General features: G+C 29.6%; 1 protein-coding gene across 2 annotated transcripts; it reads left to right on the forward strand.

The window, feature by feature from the left end:
- Positions 1 to 3,407: 3,407 nt before the first annotated feature.
- Positions 3,408 to 13,106, forward strand: LOC115953237 (importin subunit alpha-9). Of its 2 annotated transcripts, none has more exons than XM_031070773.1 (11): positions 3,408 to 3,682; positions 4,266 to 4,491; positions 4,982 to 5,135; positions 5,448 to 5,550; positions 6,314 to 6,498; positions 6,995 to 7,074; positions 8,618 to 8,768; positions 9,346 to 9,427; positions 9,526 to 9,584; positions 9,662 to 9,967; positions 10,368 to 10,819. In XM_031070773.1, the coding sequence occupies exons 1-11, from the start codon at positions 3,631 to 3,633 to the stop codon at positions 10,404 to 10,406; spliced, it is 1,437 nt and encodes a 478-aa protein (XP_030926633.1). In that variant the 5' UTR covers positions 3,408 to 3,630; the 3' UTR covers positions 10,407 to 10,819. The 2 variants fall into 2 exon arrangements, with proteins under 2 accessions (XP_030926633.1, XP_030926632.1); XM_031070772.1 differs by lacking the exon at positions 10,368 to 10,819 and adding an exon at positions 12,542 to 13,106 and having other exon boundaries at positions 3,412 to 3,682.
- The last annotated feature ends 7,926 nt before the right edge of the window (positions 13,107 to 21,032 follow it).

A 21,032-nucleotide genomic window follows, 5' to 3' on the forward strand; every position in this document is an offset into this window, starting at 1 on the left:
AGAGATGTTTTCAGTTTTTAAACAACATTACAAGTATTTTTACATATTTTTTTACCCACAGTCCCACACGTATTTTCAAAAAATACAAATAATGTTACTAGAACAACATTACCAAATCGACCTTTAATGTTTTAAGAGAGATGCTACGTCACAATATTTTCACAACAAACAATAGTATCGTTGCTTAAGTATCAAACACCTTCTTAGGGTTTGAACTACTAATATTGAGGCATCATAAAGAGTGTCATTTCTACTAAATTGTTACATGAAATATAGCAACAACAAATTATTGAAAATTATGTTTAAAAAAAAAAAAAAAACATAGACAATAACATAAGAATATGAAATAGTCTAATCCGCACCTCAATCTTGGTTCATGTAAACCATTTTTGTGGTATAACTTATCATATCTCCAACAAAAATTGTATATAGTAAGTTGCAAAGAGGTGGGTGATAGAGATTGAGGCATGGATTTGATCACTCTCTTGAGACAATTCACACACTCTTGGCAGTATTATTGGCATAGAAAGGTTATTTGACATGTCATCCCCAAGATACAATAAGCCCAGACACCTGCTATATAACTTACAAAATTGCACAGATTTACAAGGTAGAAACTCCACAAATAATAAGGTTTTTTTTATTTTTTATTTTTTATTTTATGAATGGAAGGTAGTAGGAGGAGTGTTGGTGGCTTTGGAAGGAGTTTAGGAAGAAGCTTACCTTTTTGGTGATGAGAAGAAGTCATGTAGTTGTGCTATTTATATGCCTAGTAGGAAGGAAAGAAACCTAAACCTTTTCAGCAAAAAAAAAAAAAAAAAAACCTATTTCTCAACATAAAGTTTCTTATGTATTGGCGTGTGTAACATCTTTCTCACGAGTGAGTATCAAGAAAAAGAAGAAGAAGAAAATTACAAATCACGTGCATATATGATTTATAACTTACAAGTATGAATCCCACATACACATAAAAGAAGCTCCATATATCATTTATACAAATAAATGGGGCAAACTTCGATTCAGTGCCTTCAGTGCATTAGATCCGTTTACAACAATGACACTTGGTCAAATTTGAACACGTGTTGTGATCATAATAGGGTAATGAACCCAAGACAAGTTCTACATTATATAATGCCTTATAAAGTGTATTAATGGTACATTATATAATGCCTTTTGTCTTATAACTTCAAGACTTCAACCACTCTTATACTTTATTATTAATTTTTTTTTTCATCTTTTGTGTTTGTAGTTTGACTTCATTTCACCCAAATCCCTAGATCAAATAGTCTTAAATACATTTCTTAAAAATCTACTATAATTTTATTTTCCTTAAAAATCCCACAAGAATAATATAGAAAATGAAAATTGGATTATGTATTTAACATGTGATCAACAATATTTGAGGTATTAAATTTAATTCTCGAAGGAAAATATTGTAATTCCACTTCTACTATATAAGACTTAGAAACTAACTTTAACCAATTAAAAACCAACTTTGCCAAATGCCTATTATTAGTTTTTTTTCTTCTTATTTTTAAGGGGAAATTGCACTTTACCCACCTGTGGTTTGGTCTGTTTTAACAATTTTCATCCGTGGTTTAAAAGTTGTCACTTAACCCACTTGAGGTGGCCTCCATTAGACCCCCGTTACCCACCTCTGTTATTTCTGTTAAAAAAAATCTCCTTTACTGTATAAGCCAAAATTAGAACCCAAATAGAACCCTAAAAGAAAGAACAAGCTCTCTCCCTCTCTCTACCTTAGAACCCCTAAAAATCTCCAAACCCGTAATCCCTTTCTCTCTTCACTTAGATTGCCAAAGTGAAATCTGACACTTGCAAGCAAGAAAGTGTATTGAAGCTTGGGTTTTCCTCTATAGCAACTTTAGCCCAATCTGCTTCACTCTCCATCAAAGTCGCCAACACAAGCACTTGCTCCTAAAGCTTAAGCGCCGTCGCCTATAGTTAGAAAGACTCCAGTGTTTACTCCGTCTCTAGCAGTGGTGAACTCTCCACCATCTCCTCCTCTAGCTTCTTCTAAGGCTCCGGTGAGTCCTCCATCTTCGATTAGTACTCCACCTGCTAAAGCTCCTGGACCGGCTCAGAGTGGTGTCGTTTTGAACAGATTTGGGTTTGCTGCTAGATCTATGTCCGTAGCAGTATTGACCCATTAACCCACAAATCCATTAAACCCAAAAAATTTGAACCTAGCAATTTAAACAGATTGCTGGGTTTTTTTTTTTTTTTTGCATAATTTTTTTTGTTTACTTGCAAATCTGGGCTTTTTTTAAAGAACCCAGCAAAAGAAAGAGGGTTAGAGTTTTATTTTGTGATTGTTCTATGAAGAATTAAGTAGTCAATTTGAACAGATTGCTGGTTTTTTTTTAGAGAACCCAGCAAAAGAAAGAGGGTTAGAGTTTTATTTTGTGATTGTTCTATGAAGAATTAAGTAGTCAATTTTTGGATTTAGCAGTGGAAGGCTAGCAAATCTGTGGGTGTATGTTCACATGGATTTGCGGGTTTGTTTGTGACTGTAGGTGTATTGGTTTTCTTTTATGTTTTATGTGAAGAAGAAGAAGAAGGAGAGAAAGGAGGAGAGAGACATAAAATATAATGAAAAATACACATTTATCCCTATTTTTAACAGTGAAAAGGGGGAGGTGGGTAACGAGGGTCTAACGGATGGCACCTTAGGTGGGTTAAGTGATAACTTTTAAATCACGGGTGGACACTGTTAAAACGGGCCAAACCACAGTTGGGTAAACTACAATTTCCCATATTTTAAAAATAAAAATTCCAGACCTAATGAGCTGTAATCAAAACAACATCACTTTTATATTGACTTATCATTATTGTTACTTTTATATGTATCAATCTTCAATCATAATGTGTGGCAGTAGTAGTGGGAATTTTGGGCAAGAGACTTGTAGTTCAAGAAGCACTTTATAATTAGGGTTCAAATAATCAATTTTTTATTGTAACCACTGAATTATTTTAAAAAGCGTTTTTTTTTTTAATTTATAAATTTGTATTTTTATAATTCAATAGTTGGAGGTAAAGGGTATTTGTACATTATATATCTTTGTTTAAGGTACCAAAATGTGTCAATCAGTTGAGTTACAAACTTACAGTACACTTGGCAAGCCGAAGAAGATAAAAAAGAAGAAGAAGAAGTGATCCTAGTCTTCCTAGAGTCATTATTTTCACTTTTCCCAATGTCTCTAACCACTAGGTAGGGTGTTTATATTGACAGCTTTGTAAGGGAAATGATTCGAATTGCAGGATAGGAAAAATACATATTGTAATTATTTAAATTATAAAAAAAAAAAGAGCAGGTTGCTTCTTGTAATATCAAGAAACCACAGGGGAGTTTTTCCGAATTTACCATAATAGAGATCAATCGATCACGGTCATACGGTCATAGTACTAAGTACTAACGGCGAAAATTGGCGCTTGCCCCGCGTGAGACCTATAAATTAAAATCGCTCCCAAAAACATAAAATTTCCCAATCTCACAGATTTTTCCGTCACGTTCAAAATCAAAAACCCTCACCAAAACTTTACGTTTCTTCGCTCGAACATTTTCAAAGTTACTCTCAAAGGTCAAAGCTGCTTTTTTTTTTTCTCTCTACAATGGCCGATGAAAGCTTGGCTTTTCACAGAAGAGACCCTATAAAGTCATCAGGTACACATGTTAGGTTATCGTTTTGCTCTACTTTTAACCGTTGATGAAATTAGCTCTTAAACCCTTTTCGTTTTCACACTTTCTCAGCATTCAAACGAGCTGTTAATCAATTAATTGTTCAAGGAAATAACAAACACCGAATTAGGTTTGTTTAATAAATTTATTTGATTGTTGAATAAGCATGTAATATTTGTCTAAGGGGTTGTTTGGCATGTAATTGGTTTTTATTGTTTTTTGTTTGGAATGGTTCAAAAAAATCGAACTAGACATGTTAAAAAAAAAAACTAGTCTATTTTTTTTTTTTTTTTGTTATTTCAAATATTCATTCCCTCCACAATTGTGTTTTCAAAAATTTGAAAAATTTTCATGTATGTTAAATTGGTTCTGATATGATTTTAGACAAACTTGATATAAAATAAAACGAATTTCAAATTTGAAATGGTTTTATTTTTGGTGCAGCTTGTGTATGAACTGGTTTATAAATTTGTAATTTACGAAACACCCCGAAATAGTTTACCTTATTATAATATGAGGCTGTGATGTTTGCATGTGAAAATTGCTAATTTATGTATCTGGTGCTTAGTTGGGAATGTTGCTGCAAATCGAAGACGGCAAAATGCGGTTACTGTGGGAAAAGAAAGGAGGGAATCATTGGTGCGGGCAAAGCGGTTATGCAGAGTGGGGATTAGCGGCGATGCTGATGCTGATGTTTCTCTTGATAGTGAAATGATGATTGATGAAGAACAATCAATTTTGGAGGCTCAAACTTCTTCGGCAGTGGAAGGGTTGAAGTCTGCTGTGGCATACCAGTATGTCAATCTTAGATTTTGCTGTGAATAATATGTCAACTTTTTTTTATTATGATAAGTAATAATGTGCGAACAAATTTAAGTTCTTATTCTGTACTGATTTGAATATGTCCAGTGTTAAGCTTTGGTCTACTTGTATGTTTTCGCTATGGCTTTAATTGAGAAATGAAACTGGCATGAGTTGGAATGGTCTGAAGTTTTTATTGGGAAAAAAGAAAAAGAAAAAAGAGACTAGGAATTGTCTGAAGATTTTTTAGCATAAATCATATTCTATCGTATTATATAACAATTGGTTCCTCATGAAATTTAATGAAATGTGAGTATTTTTACTACTTCTCCCCCTTGCTTAGTTGTTTCCCAAATCCTATACATCTTTTCACATTCTTGTGTTTCATCTATGTTTCTTTGTCTATATGCATGCAGAAGTTCAGGCTTCTGGCAGTGTCCACTTTATTATAGAAAATGACCAAATATGTTGTATGATTGCTAGGGGGAAAGGTGCAATGCAGAAGAGAGTGAGTGCCCTTCGTGATTTAAGGCGTTTATTGTCAAAATCTGAATTCCCTCCTGTTGAAGCTGCTCTTAAAGCTGGAGCAATACCCATACTAGTGCAGTGTCTTTCATTTGGTTCTCAGGATGAGCAGGTCTATCTCATTCCACTTTTATATATTTTTTGCATCAAAATATAATGCTAACCAGTATCAAGTTGAAAGGAAAAGGGAAGAAGAAAATCCAAATCTCTATTACTGTTAGGTTCTAATTATCTAGTAGTGAGCCTTTCCAAATTTCAAGTGTTGAAATGATGTTCAGTTGTTTTTAGGACATGTAATATTTGCTTATAAATTTTTCTGCGAAAGTAGTGCATCAACCATGGATGCGCCATTAAGGATGGGTGACTGAGTAATGAAATTTGGAAGTAAACATACTGATTATTCTGCCCTGTTGTTATATTGCAGTTGCTTGAGGCTGCTTGGTGCCTCACAAACATTGCAGCAGGAAAACCTGAAGAAACAGAAGCTTTATTACCTGCATTGCCTTTACTTATTGCTCATCTCGGAGGTTGGCAAGGACCTTATACATTCCTTTTGATGTCAGAGAATGTTTTCTTCTCTTTTCTTACAAAACACAATAACAAAAATTGTGAAAGGAACTTTTGATCCCGTGGTTTGTAAGCATTGTGGGATGATGAAGTGATTGTGAATACCATATATTAACTTTGAATATAGAAACCATGAGGTTTGAACATTGGTAATTCATGAAAAACGTTGTGCCATAGATTGTTACTTCACATCTGCAATGGTTCTAGCAACACTGGCAGTTGATTGTCTAGGTTGTTTATTTGTAACTGCTTGAGCTTAGTCAGCAATTGTGGATAGCTGGATGCTGCTAACTTGGAGCACATAGAATCACTCTGGCCTGAAAATCATGGTCTGAGTTGTTTAAAAAAGAAAAGCTGCTAATATGAATCAGAGCAGTTTTCATCTAGAATTTCAAAGTGAGAGAATTAATGGCGATCTGTATACTTCTTTAGTTCCATTTTCACTTTTAGTGTTCCAGAGTATACTCTGTTAATGCTTTTATGGTTGAATCTGCTACTGTATAAAGATCTAAGATAAATAATTGTGGTAGTGGCTGGTCCTTGTTCTGTTCAAGGACCTGTGTCTTTCTCAAAGACATTCTTTATTGTCTCCTCTTTTAGTGATTCTGCTTATTGTTTATCTACTATATGTGTATGATTTGTTTGTATATTTAATCATGCTTGAAACTGTTTTAAATCATTTGCTGCTTTTGGTTCTGAATTTATAATGTGTTGATGGTGCAGAAAAGAGCTCCTTGTCTGTTGCTGAGCAGTGTGCATGGGCATTAGGAAATGTTGCTGGTGAAGGAGAGAAGCTGAGAAGTGTCTTGCTATCACAAGGGGCCTTACTACCTCTTGCAAGAATGATGCTGCCAAACAAGGGTTCAACCGTCAGAACATCTGCTTGGGCATTGTCAAATCTAATCAAGGTTTTAAACCTTCACAGAATGACAAACATCATGCATGCCTACATACATACATATATCAAAGGCATTTTTTGCAGGCCACACTCTTTGTGTACACATATATACATGCTAAATATAGGAGATATTCTTTGCAGTCACCACTCTTTAGTGTTGGAGATGGCAATGACCTGGCTGCCCATTTGCCTTGTTGATCATTCTGCCTGCCTCACCCGCCTCTTGCTAATCATTCTTATTAAAAGTTTGACAGTATTTTTGATATTTTGATTTTGTTTTCATACTGGATTCACCATTCTGATGCATTTTTGACATTTCATTCTTCTCAAGCAAATGTGGTTTGACTTTCTACATTATATGAATACAAAGGCTCCGTATATGTATTACTTTTATAGTTGTTCATTATGGAAAATATTTAGTGTGCATGGGTGTGGGTGGGCGTGTAAGTGTGAGCTCTTTTTCTCAAATTTCATTTACATCATGACTTCAGTCTGCTTGAGTGTAGGGACCAGATCCTAAAGCTGCAACAGAACTCATCAGAATTGATGGAATGCTGGATGCGATTGTTCGGCACTTGAAAAAAGCGTAAGTGGAGGTTTATCTCTTTTGCAGTTTTCTTAGTGAATTAGAGTCTTCTGGCTTTTATGTTATGAAAGACGGTGCATGCGCATATTCTTCATTTCATAGGTAATTAAAACAGATGCTTCCAAGGCCCTAAATTTTATATAAAAAAATTGTCCAGTCAGTCCTTTGATTTGTTTATGAATACAAAATGGGCTGGTTGCTGACCAGTTCAATTTAGTTGTAACCGTTTTTAATGGTCACCTTCTTACTTGTTGGTATCACCATGTTGTTGCACTACGTAATAATAGAAATTGAACACACAATATAATTCAAAAAAGAAGAAGTTTAATAAAACATTATTGCTTCTGCTTCATGCTCCTTAGCATACACATTCTTTTGGATTTTCTATTTTTTTAGAAATACCAATAGGGATTTCCTACCGAAAAATGGCTAGTTATCAATGCCTATTTGTTAGGGTTTATTGGTTAGCTTATTTAAGTATAAGTTTTTGAAGCCTTTATTTAAAATATACAAAACAAATTAAGCTAAAATGGACACTAATGAAGTGTTTGGTTTGGGGAATCTAACATGCCCTCTGGCATCTAGATTCCTAGGAATGTGATGCCAGGGGATTTGGATGGCTGGGAATGTAATTATGTCCATGTTTGGTTTGATTATGAATATGATAAGATTTTCAGAAATATGAGATCCACCTGTTTGGTTTATTCTTAGGAATCCTATAGGAGTTATTTATTCTTTCTAAAATACCCTTAGATTTGTTAAAAGTTAAAACTGAAAACAATTTCAAGCTTATTATAATCACTTTTATGTGGCTTCTTACTAATGAATAATGAGAAAAATAATATGAGCCATAAATCAAGTCAAATCTCCCAAAATGATAGACTAGTATTTCCAAGTGACACATACAAGACCAAAATAATTATTTTAATTTCTTTTTGTTCATGGTTTATTAGGACATCATACCCTGTCAATTAATATTATTTATTTTCTTCAAACATTAAAATGGTTCCAAGTACAAGATAAAAATAAAATTCTCTTTGTGGGTGTTCCAAATGTGAAGAGAGCAAAGAGATAGAGGAGAGGTATTTGATTAGAAACTAGTGTTGTTTTAGTTAGTCAAAAGGTTTTAATTTAGGGAGTATAATGGTCACTTCAAAAAAGTACTACTTTTCCAAGCCATGGAAATGTGGAAACCCACCTTTTTAAGAGGGAATTCGCATTCCCACAAAAGTGAGATTATATAGGAATTTGGATGCTTGTGGACATTTGGATTCCCTTGAGCTATTTGCAACCAAACATGAGAATTCGAGGGATTCCCGAGAATTCAAAAATATTACTTGAACCAATCAACTGGGAAGTCTTCATTCCTCTTGGTGATATTATTATGCAACTTTCGCAGAAAATTTTATCATGTGTCATCACTTTGCATTGAAATAAGGTTATCTCATTGCTCCTGAAAATCTTATTTTCTTGGATTATTATTATTATTTTGGGTTGAAAAGGACAGATATCTAATTGTAATTCAATTCCTTCTCAAATTCAGGGATGATGAGTTGGCAACTGAAGTAGCATGGGTAGTTGTGTATCTCTCAGCCCTTTCAAACGTCGCTACCAGTATGCTGGTGAAAAATGATGTCCTTCAACTGCTTGTTGATAGATTGGCAACATCAAATAGCTTGCAATTGCTCATTCCGGTAGTAAAATAATGCTTTATTTGTTTGAACTTATTCTTTCTGCAAATAATGCATTAATTATTTATTTGGAAACAGCTCAGGAATGTTCATTATATGATGGTTAATGGTTTATATTCATATCACGTTTTTCATGCACTTTCTAGTCTATACTTGTCCAAGATTCTCATATGGTAGCTATTTCTTGTGTTCTCAGTCTCATGGTACGTATTTGATAGTACAAACATGAATGTGTATTGGCTACATGAATGTGGATGGGGAAATGAATGAGAATGAATGGAATTGACTTAATTTGAGGTAGTCACCCTCCAAGAAGAAGAGAAAAGGGAGAGAAGAGAATTTGAGAGGAAAAAGTGCGAAAGTTTGATCTTATTTCCTCAATGATGAAATGCTATGTATTACAAGCTTAATGATGCACATTTTTTACAAGCTTAATGATGCACATTTTTTTTTTAACAATCATCTCTTCAAGATTTGAAAGTAAGCTTTGAGTGGTACATCTAGCTATATTGATGAAATGATTTCTAAAGTGGTTGTTGTCTTGTTGCGGATTAATATTGACAAATTGTATTTCATTTAGGTGCTGCGAAGTCTAGGTAATCTTGTGGCTGGTGATTCCCACACAATTTATGCTGTTCTTGTTCCTGGACATGATATTACAGGTTAGTGAGTCATGTTTTCTGCTTGTTGGTAAACCTCACCATCTATTTCGTGCAAAAATACTTGCATTTATTCTTATTATTATTTTACATCATTTCAGACAGTGTCATAATAGTCCTAGTAAAATGTTTGAGGAGTGAACACCGGGTCCTGAAAAAGGTATGTTAGTTTGTGTTAATTTTTATGATTCTACCTTATATCACTCGTTCTAAGTGGAAGCTCTATCATTTATGCAGGAAGCAGCGTGGGTGCTTTCTAATATAGCTGCTAGTTCTGTTGAACACAAGCGGTTGATTAATTCTAGTGAGGCAGTGCCTTTGCTATTGCGCCTTCTTTCCACAGCACCATTTGACATAAGAAAGGAAGTAGCATATGTACTGGGCAACCTATGTGTTGCCCCCACTGAAGGTGATGGAAAACCAAATTTGATCCTGGAGCACTTGGTTTCACTTGTTAGTGGAGGATGCCTGCCTGGTTTTATTGATTTGGTTAGATCTGCTGATACCGAGGCTGCAAGAGTAGGACTTCAATTCATAGAGCTGGTAAGCAATCTGATTGAGCATCTATCAATTTAGTGTTTGTTAGAGGATCTTGTTTATCTGCTATCTAGGATAATTGTTTTCTATGTATTTTGGTTTTATTTTATTAGTGTTATTAAGGCTTATAAATCATGTAGATTGAGAAAAATTAGTTTTCTGTTGCTTAATAATTTGGACTCTTTTTATTGATAAGAAATAATAATTTGGACTCTTTTTCCTTGTTTTGTGAACACGGTACATGCATGCACTAGCACCACAGTCATGAACTTAGAGAGTTACATTTATTTGTAGTCTTGATTTTGCATATTGCCTTGAGTTGGCAAAATGTGAAATGATTATTCTACAAATGGATCAAATTGGCACATTTTTACAAAAAGTTTATGATTTAATTTATTCTTAGCAGATGATCTGTCAGACACATCTGCATTTGCCTGTGGTTTAACATAGAATTTTGAGGAGCTAGGCCTGGTGGAATTGACATAAGGAGATGGGCCAGATGGCTCCATATTCCCTGATCATCTTGTGTTAATCTTTATGTGAGGTAGGGTTTGCCATATAACCTTGGGAGCTGACATATGGGAATGGTTGATGGAAGGGGTACCTTACCCATAGAGGAAGGGTTGCTCACTTCTTTTCTATGGGTGTTTTTGTGGGCAAAAGGCAGAAGGATTCACTAAACTTTGAACCATTTTCAAACAGACCACCTGTAGTTTCACTTTTGTGTTATTCACTCACGAGGTTAGGGAATTGGTAAAGTTGATCCTTTCGTCTCACTTCAATTAATTGAAGAGGGGAGAGAGTGATCACATGCAGGGCACCCAGTCACTTTATCATATAGTATGCATTTTAAATAATGTTAGCTCTAGGAATTGGGTCTTATCGATCTGCTCTATTTCATTTGATTACTCATGCTTTTTCAAAAGAATTGTTGTTTTTAGGATCCTGATCAATCATCCATTCATTGAAAATTTTCATTTAAAAAAAAAAAAATTATTGCAGGTGATCACTTTATTATATAGAATTCATTTTAAAATAAAATTTTCATTTTTAAAAATCGTCCTCCTCCTCTGTCCATATATTCCCTCTCTTACACAGGCTCACATGGGCATGGCCAGCTTTGACCCATTCCTCACCAAGCTTCCTTATTTCCCCTCACTGATCTCCTTCCCCCACATCTAACTAATTGTTACTGCAGCAGCAGATATTCTGGTGTGTGATTCTTAACCAAAAAAAAAACTTTAATTTGAAAAGAAAAACCATTAATCCCTAATTTGTTGGAACCTTAATTACTTTGCCCAAATGACAATTTTCTTCCAACCTCATCCCCTTCTCGATCTATTATAATTTCAAAGCCCATCACAACTACATAACCCTATGCTACTCAATTTATATCCCCACCACCCATGTATCGCAGCTGAATTCGCTATCAGTTCAGTCCAAAATCATTCGTTTAAAACTATCAAATCAATTCAGCCCTAGATCGATCCCACAACAATTCAATATTATGCCCCAATCTTAATTCCATGGGCTCTTCTTCTTTAACCCTATCTCCATGGCCACAGACGCCACCGTCAAGTTCCATAAAGCACACTTCTGCCTGATCCCACAGCCCCCAGATTTTCACCCCGAGCTCACAGTCTCAACGTCATGGCCATGCTGTGGATCAACACCATTAAGTCCCATATGCAAGCTCTTCGGTCATGCTTGATTGAGTCAGTGTTCTAGTGAGCCCATGGGTGAGAGAGAGAGAGAGAGGAATCGGTTTAAAAGAGAGACTGAGGATAAGAAGGCAGAATGGGTCAAAAAGAGGGTGATTTTGGTGCGTTACTAGTGAGAGAAGAAGAAAAATGAAAGAATAATAAATTATGTTACATTTTATTTTAAAATCATTTTTATATAATAAACCGATAATGTGCTAAGGAAGTAATAGAGAGTATGATTTCGAATATAATAGAATGACAAAAAAGAATACTTGTGGCCAACTCCCAAAAAACTGGACTATGGTTTGATTGTAGTTGTAAACTGATTACGTGTAATGCACATGATCACTTGCTGTCCATTTCAGTTCACTGAAGTGAGGTGGAAAGGATCAATTTTACTATTTTCTTAAAAACACTTAATTGAAACTTCATAATTTTGAAAATGGCTCATAGTTCAAGGGGTCTTTTTGCATTTTACCCCTTTTTTGGGGGCTGGGTAGGCAAGGTTCAGAAAGATGTTGCATGATTACTCAACAAGGATGATCACTGTCATTTTTTCCCTTTTTGCTACATTAAGTTGGGGGTGGGTATCAAACATTGGATGTCATCATTGGAAATGTCAGGAGGTACCAAGAACTAAGGGATCATTGGCTGCTCACAGGCATGTTTTGTTACTTGTAGTCTCCTTTTTTAATGTGTTTTGTTTCATCAATAAACACTTTTTTCCTGTTACGATGTTTGATGTTTCAAATATTGTTTTACCAAATCAATATTTGGGTGAATTCTTGTATAAGAATAGTGATTGCTTTTTTATGCTTTTGCTCTTGACAATTTCAAAAAAATTACAAGTTTGATGACATATTTATCATGCAAGCAGGTTTTGAGAGGCATGCCAAATGGTGAGGGCCCAAAACTTGTTGAACGAGAGGATGGGATTGATGCAATGGAAAGATTTCAGTTTCATGAAAATGAAGACTTGAGAAATATGGCAAATGGTCTGGTTGATAAGTACTTCGGGGAAGACTATGGGCTTGATGAGTAGGGCAAGTGACGTGGTGATACAAGAGCGAAAAAAAGGGGCAAGCGTCTCCCATGACTTCTGGCTATCATCTTCTGTCCCTGTATGCTACACATCCTCTGAGGATTCTTTGCCAATCCTCTCTCTGCAAATTATGAGTTGGCTTAAGAATTCATTGTCCAAGTGAATAGAATTTGGCCGGGATATGGGTTGGTTTAAACATGTAATATAGTGGGTGTTTATCACCAATAAAAAAAAATGTAATTGGTGTGTAGCTTTGTGGCCTCTGTTTGTCATTGTTGTAAGGAACCTGTTGTTCTAGATGTTATATTTTGACATGTATCTTGTGTGGGTAAATTGTTTTGGATTGCTGCATAGAGATGATTATTTCATTCTGATAGAGCTCACTGAGTTCTTTTTTTCTTTTTCTTTTTCTTTTTTTTTTTGCTACTTCCTTTTCCCAGAGGATTTCAGGGTTTTGTTTATCCGTTGATGGTATGTTAATTTCGGGACATGGGTTTCTTGTCTTCATCAATTCTAAATATACATTAGTGAACAAACTTATTAAAAAAAAATTGTAAAATATGAACGATGACCATATTTTTTGGTCAGTTAAATAAGGTGGTTGGTTCGGGATTCAAAAAACATTTCCAAAAGAAATGGTTGTGGGGTGACTTAAAATTTCAAAGTTAATTGTACTCTAATCAGTATTAGAATTCGTAGAGGAGCCATTTTATTCTACATTTTTACATTTATGAAAAATTAACTTCTTACTATAAAATTGACAATTTGGGGTTCGTCTCCCAAACTATGTTTTCTAATTAGGTATAGGGCTTACGTGTTAGTGATACATATGTCTCATGTGATAGTTTGGAGTTTAATGGGCATAACAAAGTGTAACAACTTTCATACAAATTTTTATCTTATAAAATTCTATATATTTTTCTAAAATCCTTACAAGAAAATATGTTATCTCTTTTATTTTTTTTATTCTATAGAATCATTGTAAAACCCAACTAAAGTAGAGAGGAGATGATAATGCGTCTTTTTTTTTTTTTTTTTTGAGAAACTTAAGTAGGAAAAAGAATTTGTTTGGATTAAAAAAGACTTAGAACTGGTAAAACAAATTAGAGTTAAATAGGAAAAAGAAATTGTTTGAATTAAAAAAAAAACTTAGAATTGGTAAAACAAATAAAAAAAATTAGAAGGTTTACTTGAGGTTACAAGAAGTTAGTCGATAATTTGAAAGTTTTGTGAATTTCAATTAACTTAATTGAAAAAGTTTCTTATTGTGTTAGTTGAAATAAAATTTCTTGTAATCAGTCAAATAATGGACCCATTATCGAATTTAGCCTACATTAAAAGAAAATCATAATATCTTAACTTGATGGTAAAGAATAATAAATTAATCTGCAAATAAATAAGTTTTCTTGCCATTTTGAACAACTTTATCTAACGTAAAAAGCAATAATATAATAATAATAAGAAGAAGAAGAAGTTTTATGATAACTACTTTTTATCATCAAATTATGAGTTCGATAAATTTTTTTTTTTCTTGTACGAGATTTAAACCCAAAGGTTAGATTCTTTTATAGTGGTACTTTGGTTATGTAATCTATATATATAACTGAAACCTCTAAAACTCTTACAATTTTCTATATCATCACAATATTTAAATAAAATTATTTTTGTTTAGTCTAAACTTAATAAGGTGTAAAACTTTATTTCTCTACCAAGTCCAACTTAAACTCAAACTCATCATTATCATTTTTTTTAAACAATTTTTTTTTTTGTTTAATCCAAACTTAACAATCAAAATAATAATAATCCCTTAAATTAAAATTTGATAGGTTTTTTAAAAGAAAAATTAGAAAGAGATAATGATAAGTTAATGAATAATAATCATAACCTAAAAAATAAAACTAGGCAAAAAATTAATGAATTTTGTAGGGAAAAAAGTAATGAATAATTTCATGATGGTTTTCATTCCAAATTATATAGATTTGATAAATTTCAAATTAAAATGTTACCAAAAATGATAACCTTGGGAGATTTAAAAAATAAAGTGGTTGAGAATTTGAAAAATATAATTGCTAGAAATGAATAATTGAAAAAAGTTTACAAAACAAAAAAAAAAATTACCCACTATTTGATTTCTTGAAAGTAAGGTACCATATAAAAAAAAAAAAAAAAAAAAAAATCACTGCACAGTCCACACTCTAAATATTAATTACTATTTTAAATATTTATAATCCACTTAATAGTATAAAATTTACAAAAGAAAAAAAAAAGTGAAAATTGTTTTTACCCAATACTTGATTTCTTGAAAGTAAAGCACCATACAAAAAGAAAATAAAAATAAAGATAAAGATAAATCACTTCACAGTCCACAATCTAAATACTAATTTCTATTTTGAATATTTATAATCCACTTAATTATACAAGATTTACAAAAAAAGAAAAAGTGAAAAACAAATTTACTTAGTACTTGATTTCTTGAAAGTAAATTACTATACAAAAACCAAAAAATTTATATTTAAATAAAATTATCATTTTATTTACATAAAATTATTTTTGTTTAGTCCAAACTTAATAAGGAGTGAAACTCTATCTCTCTAACAAGTCCAACTTAAACTCAAACTCATCATTATCATTTTTTTAAAACAAAATTATTTTTGTTTAATCCAAACATAACAATCAAAATAATAATAATCCCTTAAATTAAGATTTTATAGTTTTTTAAAAGAAAAATTAGAAGGGGATAATGATAAGTTAATGAATAATAATCATAACCTAAGAAAATAAGACTAGGAAAAAAAAATTAATGAATTTTGTAGGGAAAAAGTAATGAATAATTTAATGATGGTTTTCATTCCAAATTATATAGATTTGATAAATTTCAAATTAAAATGTTACCAAAAATGATAACCCTGGGAGATTTAAAAAATACAGGGGTTGAGAATTTGAAAAATATAGTTTCTAGAAATGAATAAATGAAAAAAATTTACAAAAGAAAAAAAAATACTTAGTACTTGATTTCTTAAAAGTAAAGTACCATATAAAAAGAAAAAATAAATAAAGATAAATCACTCCACAATTCACACTATAAATACTAATTACTATCTTAAATATTTATAATCCACTTAATAAAATAAAATTTACAAAAGTAAAAAAACAAAACCTAATACTTGATTTCTTGAAAGTTAAGTACCATACAAAAAGGAAAAAAAAAAAAAGATAAAGATAAATCACTCCATAGTCTACAATCTAAATACTAATTACTATTTTAAATATTTATAATACACTTAATAATATAACATTTACAAAAAGGAAGAAGTGAAAAACAGATTTACTTAGTACTTGACTTCTTGAAAGTACAGTACCATACAACAACCATAAAGTTTATATTTAAATAAAATTATAATTTTATTTAATTAAAATTATTTTGTTTAGTCTAAACTTAATAAGGAATGAAATTCTATCTCTCTAACAAGTCCGACTTAAACTCATTATTATCATTTTTTTAAACTAAATTATTTTTGTTTAATCCAAACTTAACAATCAAAATAATAATAATCCCTTAAATTAAAAATTGATAGGTTTTTAAAAAGAAAAATTAGAAGGGGATAATGATAAGTTAATGAATAATAATCATAACCTAAAATATAAAACTAGGAAAAAGAATTAATGAATTTTGTAGGGAAAAAGTAATGAATAATTTCACGATGGTTTTCATTCCAAATTATATAGATTTGATAACTTTCAAATTAAAATGTTACCAAAAATGATAACATTGGGAGATTCAAAAAATATAGTGGTTGGGAATTTGAAAAATATACTTGCTAGAAATGAATAAATGAAAAAATTAAAAAAAAAATTATCCAATACTTGATTTCTTAAAAGTAAAGTACCATATAAAAAAAAAGGAAAAAGAAAAAGAAAAGATAAAGATAATTCACTCCACAGTTCACACTCTAAAAACTAATTACTATCTTAAATATTTATAATCCAGTTAATAAAATAAGATTTACAAAAAAAAACTAATACTTGATTTCTTGAAAGTAAAGTACCATACAAAAAGAAAAAAAAAGGATAAAGATAAATCACTCCAAAGTCTACAATCTAAATACTAATTACTATTTTAAATATTTATAATACACTTAATAATATAACATCTACAAAAAAAAAAAAAAAAAAAAAAAAAAAGTGAAAAACAGATTTACTTAGTACTTTACTTCTTGAAAGTAAAGTACCATACAAAAACTAAAAAGTTTATATTTAAATAAAATTATCCTTTTATTTAATTAAAATTATTTTATTTAGCCTAAACTTAATAAGGAATGAAACTCTATCTCTCTAACAAGTCCGACTTAAACTCATTATTATCATTTTTTTAAACAAAATTATATTTGTTTAATCCAAACTTAACAATCAAAATAATAATAATCCCTTAAATTAAAAATTGATAGGTTTTTTAAAAGAAAAATTAGAAGGGGATAATGATAAGTTAATGAATAATAATCATAACCTAAAATATAAAACTAGGAAAAAGAATTAATGAATTTTGTAGGGAAAAAGTAATGAATAATTTCATGATGGTTTTCATTCCAAATTATATAGATTTGATAAATTTCAAATTAAAATGTTACCAAAAATGATAACGTTGGGAGATTTAAAAAATATAGTAGTTGAGAATTTGAAAAATATAGTTGCTAGAAATGAATAAATGAAAAAAATTTTAAAAAAAATTATCCAGTACTTGATTTCTTAAAAGTAAAGTACCATATAAAAAAAAGGGAAAAAGAAAAAGGAAAGAAAAAAAATAATTTACTCAACAGCTCACACTCTAAAAGCTAATTACTATCTTAAATATTTATAATCCACTTAATAAAATAAGATTTACAAAAAAAACTAATACTTGATTTCTTGAAAGTAAAGTACCATACAAAAAGAAAAAAAAAAGGATAAGGATAAATCATTCCATAGTCTACAATCTAAATACTAATTACTATTTTAAATATTTATAATACACCTAATAATATAACATCTACAAAAAATAAGAAGTGAAAAACAGATTTACTTAGTACTTGACTTCTTGAAAGTAAAATACCATACAACAACCATAAAGTTTATATTTAAATAAAATTGTAATTTTATTTAATTAAAATTATTTTGTTTAGTCTAAACTTAATAAGGAATGAAATTCTATCTCTCTAACAAGTTCAACTTAAACTCATTATTATCATTTTTTTAAACTAAATTATTTTTGTTTAATCCAAACTTAACAATCAAAATAATAATAATCCCTTAAATTAAAAATTGATAGGTTTTTTAAAAGAAAAATTAGAAGGGGATAATGATAAGTTAATGAATAATAATCATAACCTAAAATATAAAACTAGGAAAAAGAATTAATAAATTTTGTAGGGAAAATGTAATGAATAATTTCATGATGGTTTTCATTCCAAATTATATAGATTTGATAACTTTCAAATTAAAATGTTACCAAAAATGATAACATTGGGAGATTTAAAAAATATAGTGGTTGGGAATTTAAAAAATATATTTGCTAGAAATGAATAAATGAAAAAATTTAAAAAAAAAATTATCCGGTACTTGATTTCTTAAAAGTAAAGTACCATATAAAAAAAAAAAAAAAAAGATAAAGATAATTCACTCCACAGTTCACACTCTAAAAGCTAATTACTATCTTAAATATTTATAATCCACTTCATAAAATAAGATTTGCAAAAAAAAAAAAAAAACTAATACTTTATTTCTTGAAAGTAAAGTACTGTACAAAAAGAAAAAAAAAAAGGATAAAGATAAATTACTCCATTGTCTACAATCTAAATACTAATTACTATTTCAAATATTTATAATACACTTAATAACATCACATCTACAAAAAAAAAAAATTAAATAAAATGAAAAACAGATTTACTTTGTACTTGACTTCTCGAAAGTAAAGTACCATACAAAAACTAAATAGTTTATATTTAAATAAAATTATCATTTTATTTAATTAAAATTATTTTGTTTTGCCTAAACTTAATAAGGAATGAAACTCTATCTCTCTAACAAGTCCGACTTAAACTCATTATTATCATTTTTTTAAACAAAATTATATTTGTTTAATCCAAACTTAACAATCAAAATAATAAATATCCCTTAAATTAAAATTGATAGGTTTTTTAAAAGAAAAATTAGAAGGGGATAATGATAAGTTAATGAATAATAATCATAAACTAAAATATAAAACTAGGAAAAAGAATTAATGAATTTTGTAGGGAAAAAGTAATGAATAATTTCATGATGGTTTTCATTCCAAATTATATAGATTTGATAAATTTCAAATTAAAATGTTACCAAAAATGATAACGTTGGGAGATTTAAAAAATATAGTGGTCCGGAATTTGAAAAATATAGTTGCTAGAAATGAATAAATGAAAAAATTAAAAAAAAAAAAATATCCAGTACTTGATTTCTTAAAAGTAAAGTACCATATAAAAAAAAGAAAAGAAAAAGAAAAAGAAAAGATAAAGATAATTAACTCCACAGTTCACACGCTAAAAACTAATTACTATCTTAAATATTTATAATCCACTTAATAAAATAAGATTAACAAAAAAAAAAACTAATACATGATTTCTTGAAAATAAAGTACCATACAAAAAGAAAAAAAAAAGGATAAAAATAACTCACTCCATTGTCTACAATCTAAAAACTAATTACTATTTTAAACATTTATTATACACTTAATAATATAACTTCTACAAAAAAAAAAAAAAAAAAAAAGGAAAAAGAGATTTACTTAGTACTTGACTTCTTGAAAGTAAAGTACCATACAAAAACTAAAAAGTTTATATTTAAATAAAATTATCCATTTTATTTAGTCCTAAACTTAATAAGGAATGAAACTCTATCTCTCTAACAAGTCCGACTTAAACTCATTATTATCATTTTTTTAAACAAAATTATATTTGTTTAATCCAAACTTAACAATCAAAATAATAATAATCCCTTAAATAAAAAATTGATAGGTTTTTTAAAAGAAAAATTAGAAGCGGATAATGATAAGTTAATGAATAATAATCATAACGTAAAATATAAAACTAGGAAAAAGAATTAATGAATTTAGTAGGGAAAAAGTAATGAATAATTTCATGATGGTTTTCATTCCAAATTATATAGATTTGATAAATTTCAAATTAAAATGTTACCAAAAATGATAACGTTGGGAGATTTAAAAAATATAGTAGTTGGGAATTTGAAAAATATAGTTGCTAGAAATGAATAAATGAAAAAATTTTTAAAAAAAAATTATCCAGTACTTGATTTCTTAAAAGTAAAGTACCATATAAAAAAAAAAAGGAAAAAGAAAAAGAAAAGATAAAGATAATTCACTCCACAGTTCACACTCTAAAAACTAATTACTATCTTAAATATTTATAATCCACTTAATAAAATAAGATTTGCAAAAAAAAAAAAAAAAAAAAAAAATTAATACTTGATTTCTTGAAAGTAAAGTACCATACAAAAAGAAAAAAAAAGATAAGGATAAATCACTCCATAGTCTACAATCGAAATACTAATTACAATTTTAAATATTTATAATACACTTAATAATATAACATCTACAAAAAAAAAAAAAGTGAAAAACAGATTTACTTAATACTTGACTTCTTGAAAGTAAAGTACCATACAAAAACTAAAAAGTTTATATTTAAATAAAATTATCATTTTATTTAATTAAAAATATTTTGTTTAGTCTAAACTTAATAAGGAATGAAACTCTATCTCACTAACAAGTCCGACTTAAACTCATTATTATTATTTTTTTAAACAAAATTATATTTGTTTAATCCAAACTTAACAATCAAAATAATAATAATCCCTTAAATTAAAAATTGATAGGTTTTTTAAAAGAAAAATTAGAAGGGGATAATGATAAGTTAATGAATAATAATCATAACCTAAAATTTAAAACAAGGAAAAAGAATTAATGAATTTTGTAGGGAAAAAGTAATGAATAATTTCATGATGGTTTTCATTCCGAATTATATAGATTTGATAAATTTCAAATTAAAATGTTACCAAAAATGATAACATTGGGAGATTTAAAAAATATAGTGGTTGGGAATTTGAAAAATATAGTTGCTAGAAATGAATAAATGAAAAAATTAAAAAAAAAAAAATCCAGTACTTGATTTCTTAAAAGTAAAGTACCATATAAAAAAAAAGGAAAAAGAAAAAGAAAAGATAAAGATAATTCACTCCACAGTTCACACTCTAAAAACTAATTACTATCTTAAATATTTATAATCCAGTTAATAAAATAAGATTTACA

This window comes from Quercus lobata, chromosome 7 (genome assembly GCF_001633185.2).
Source record: "Quercus lobata isolate SW786 chromosome 7, ValleyOak3.0 Primary Assembly, whole genome shotgun sequence".
Classification (NCBI taxonomy): domain Eukaryota; kingdom Viridiplantae; phylum Streptophyta; class Magnoliopsida; order Fagales; family Fagaceae; genus Quercus; species Quercus lobata.

What these genes read in the sequence shown, in the direction of transcription:
- LOC115953237 (XM_031070772.1), top strand. Translation starts at nt 3,631, where the DNA reads ATGGCCGATGAAAGCTTGGCTTTTCACAGAAGAGACCCTATAAAGTCA. An exon ending in ACTTATTGCTCATCTCGGAG is followed by an intron (nt 5,551 to 6,313) that starts GTTGGCAAGGAC and finishes TTGATGGTGCAG; the next exon opens with AAAAGAGCTCCTTGTCTGTT. An exon ending in AACACCGGGTCCTGAAAAAG is followed by an intron (nt 9,585 to 9,661) that starts GTATGTTAGTTT and finishes TCATTTATGCAG; the next exon opens with GAAGCAGCGTGGGTGCTTTC.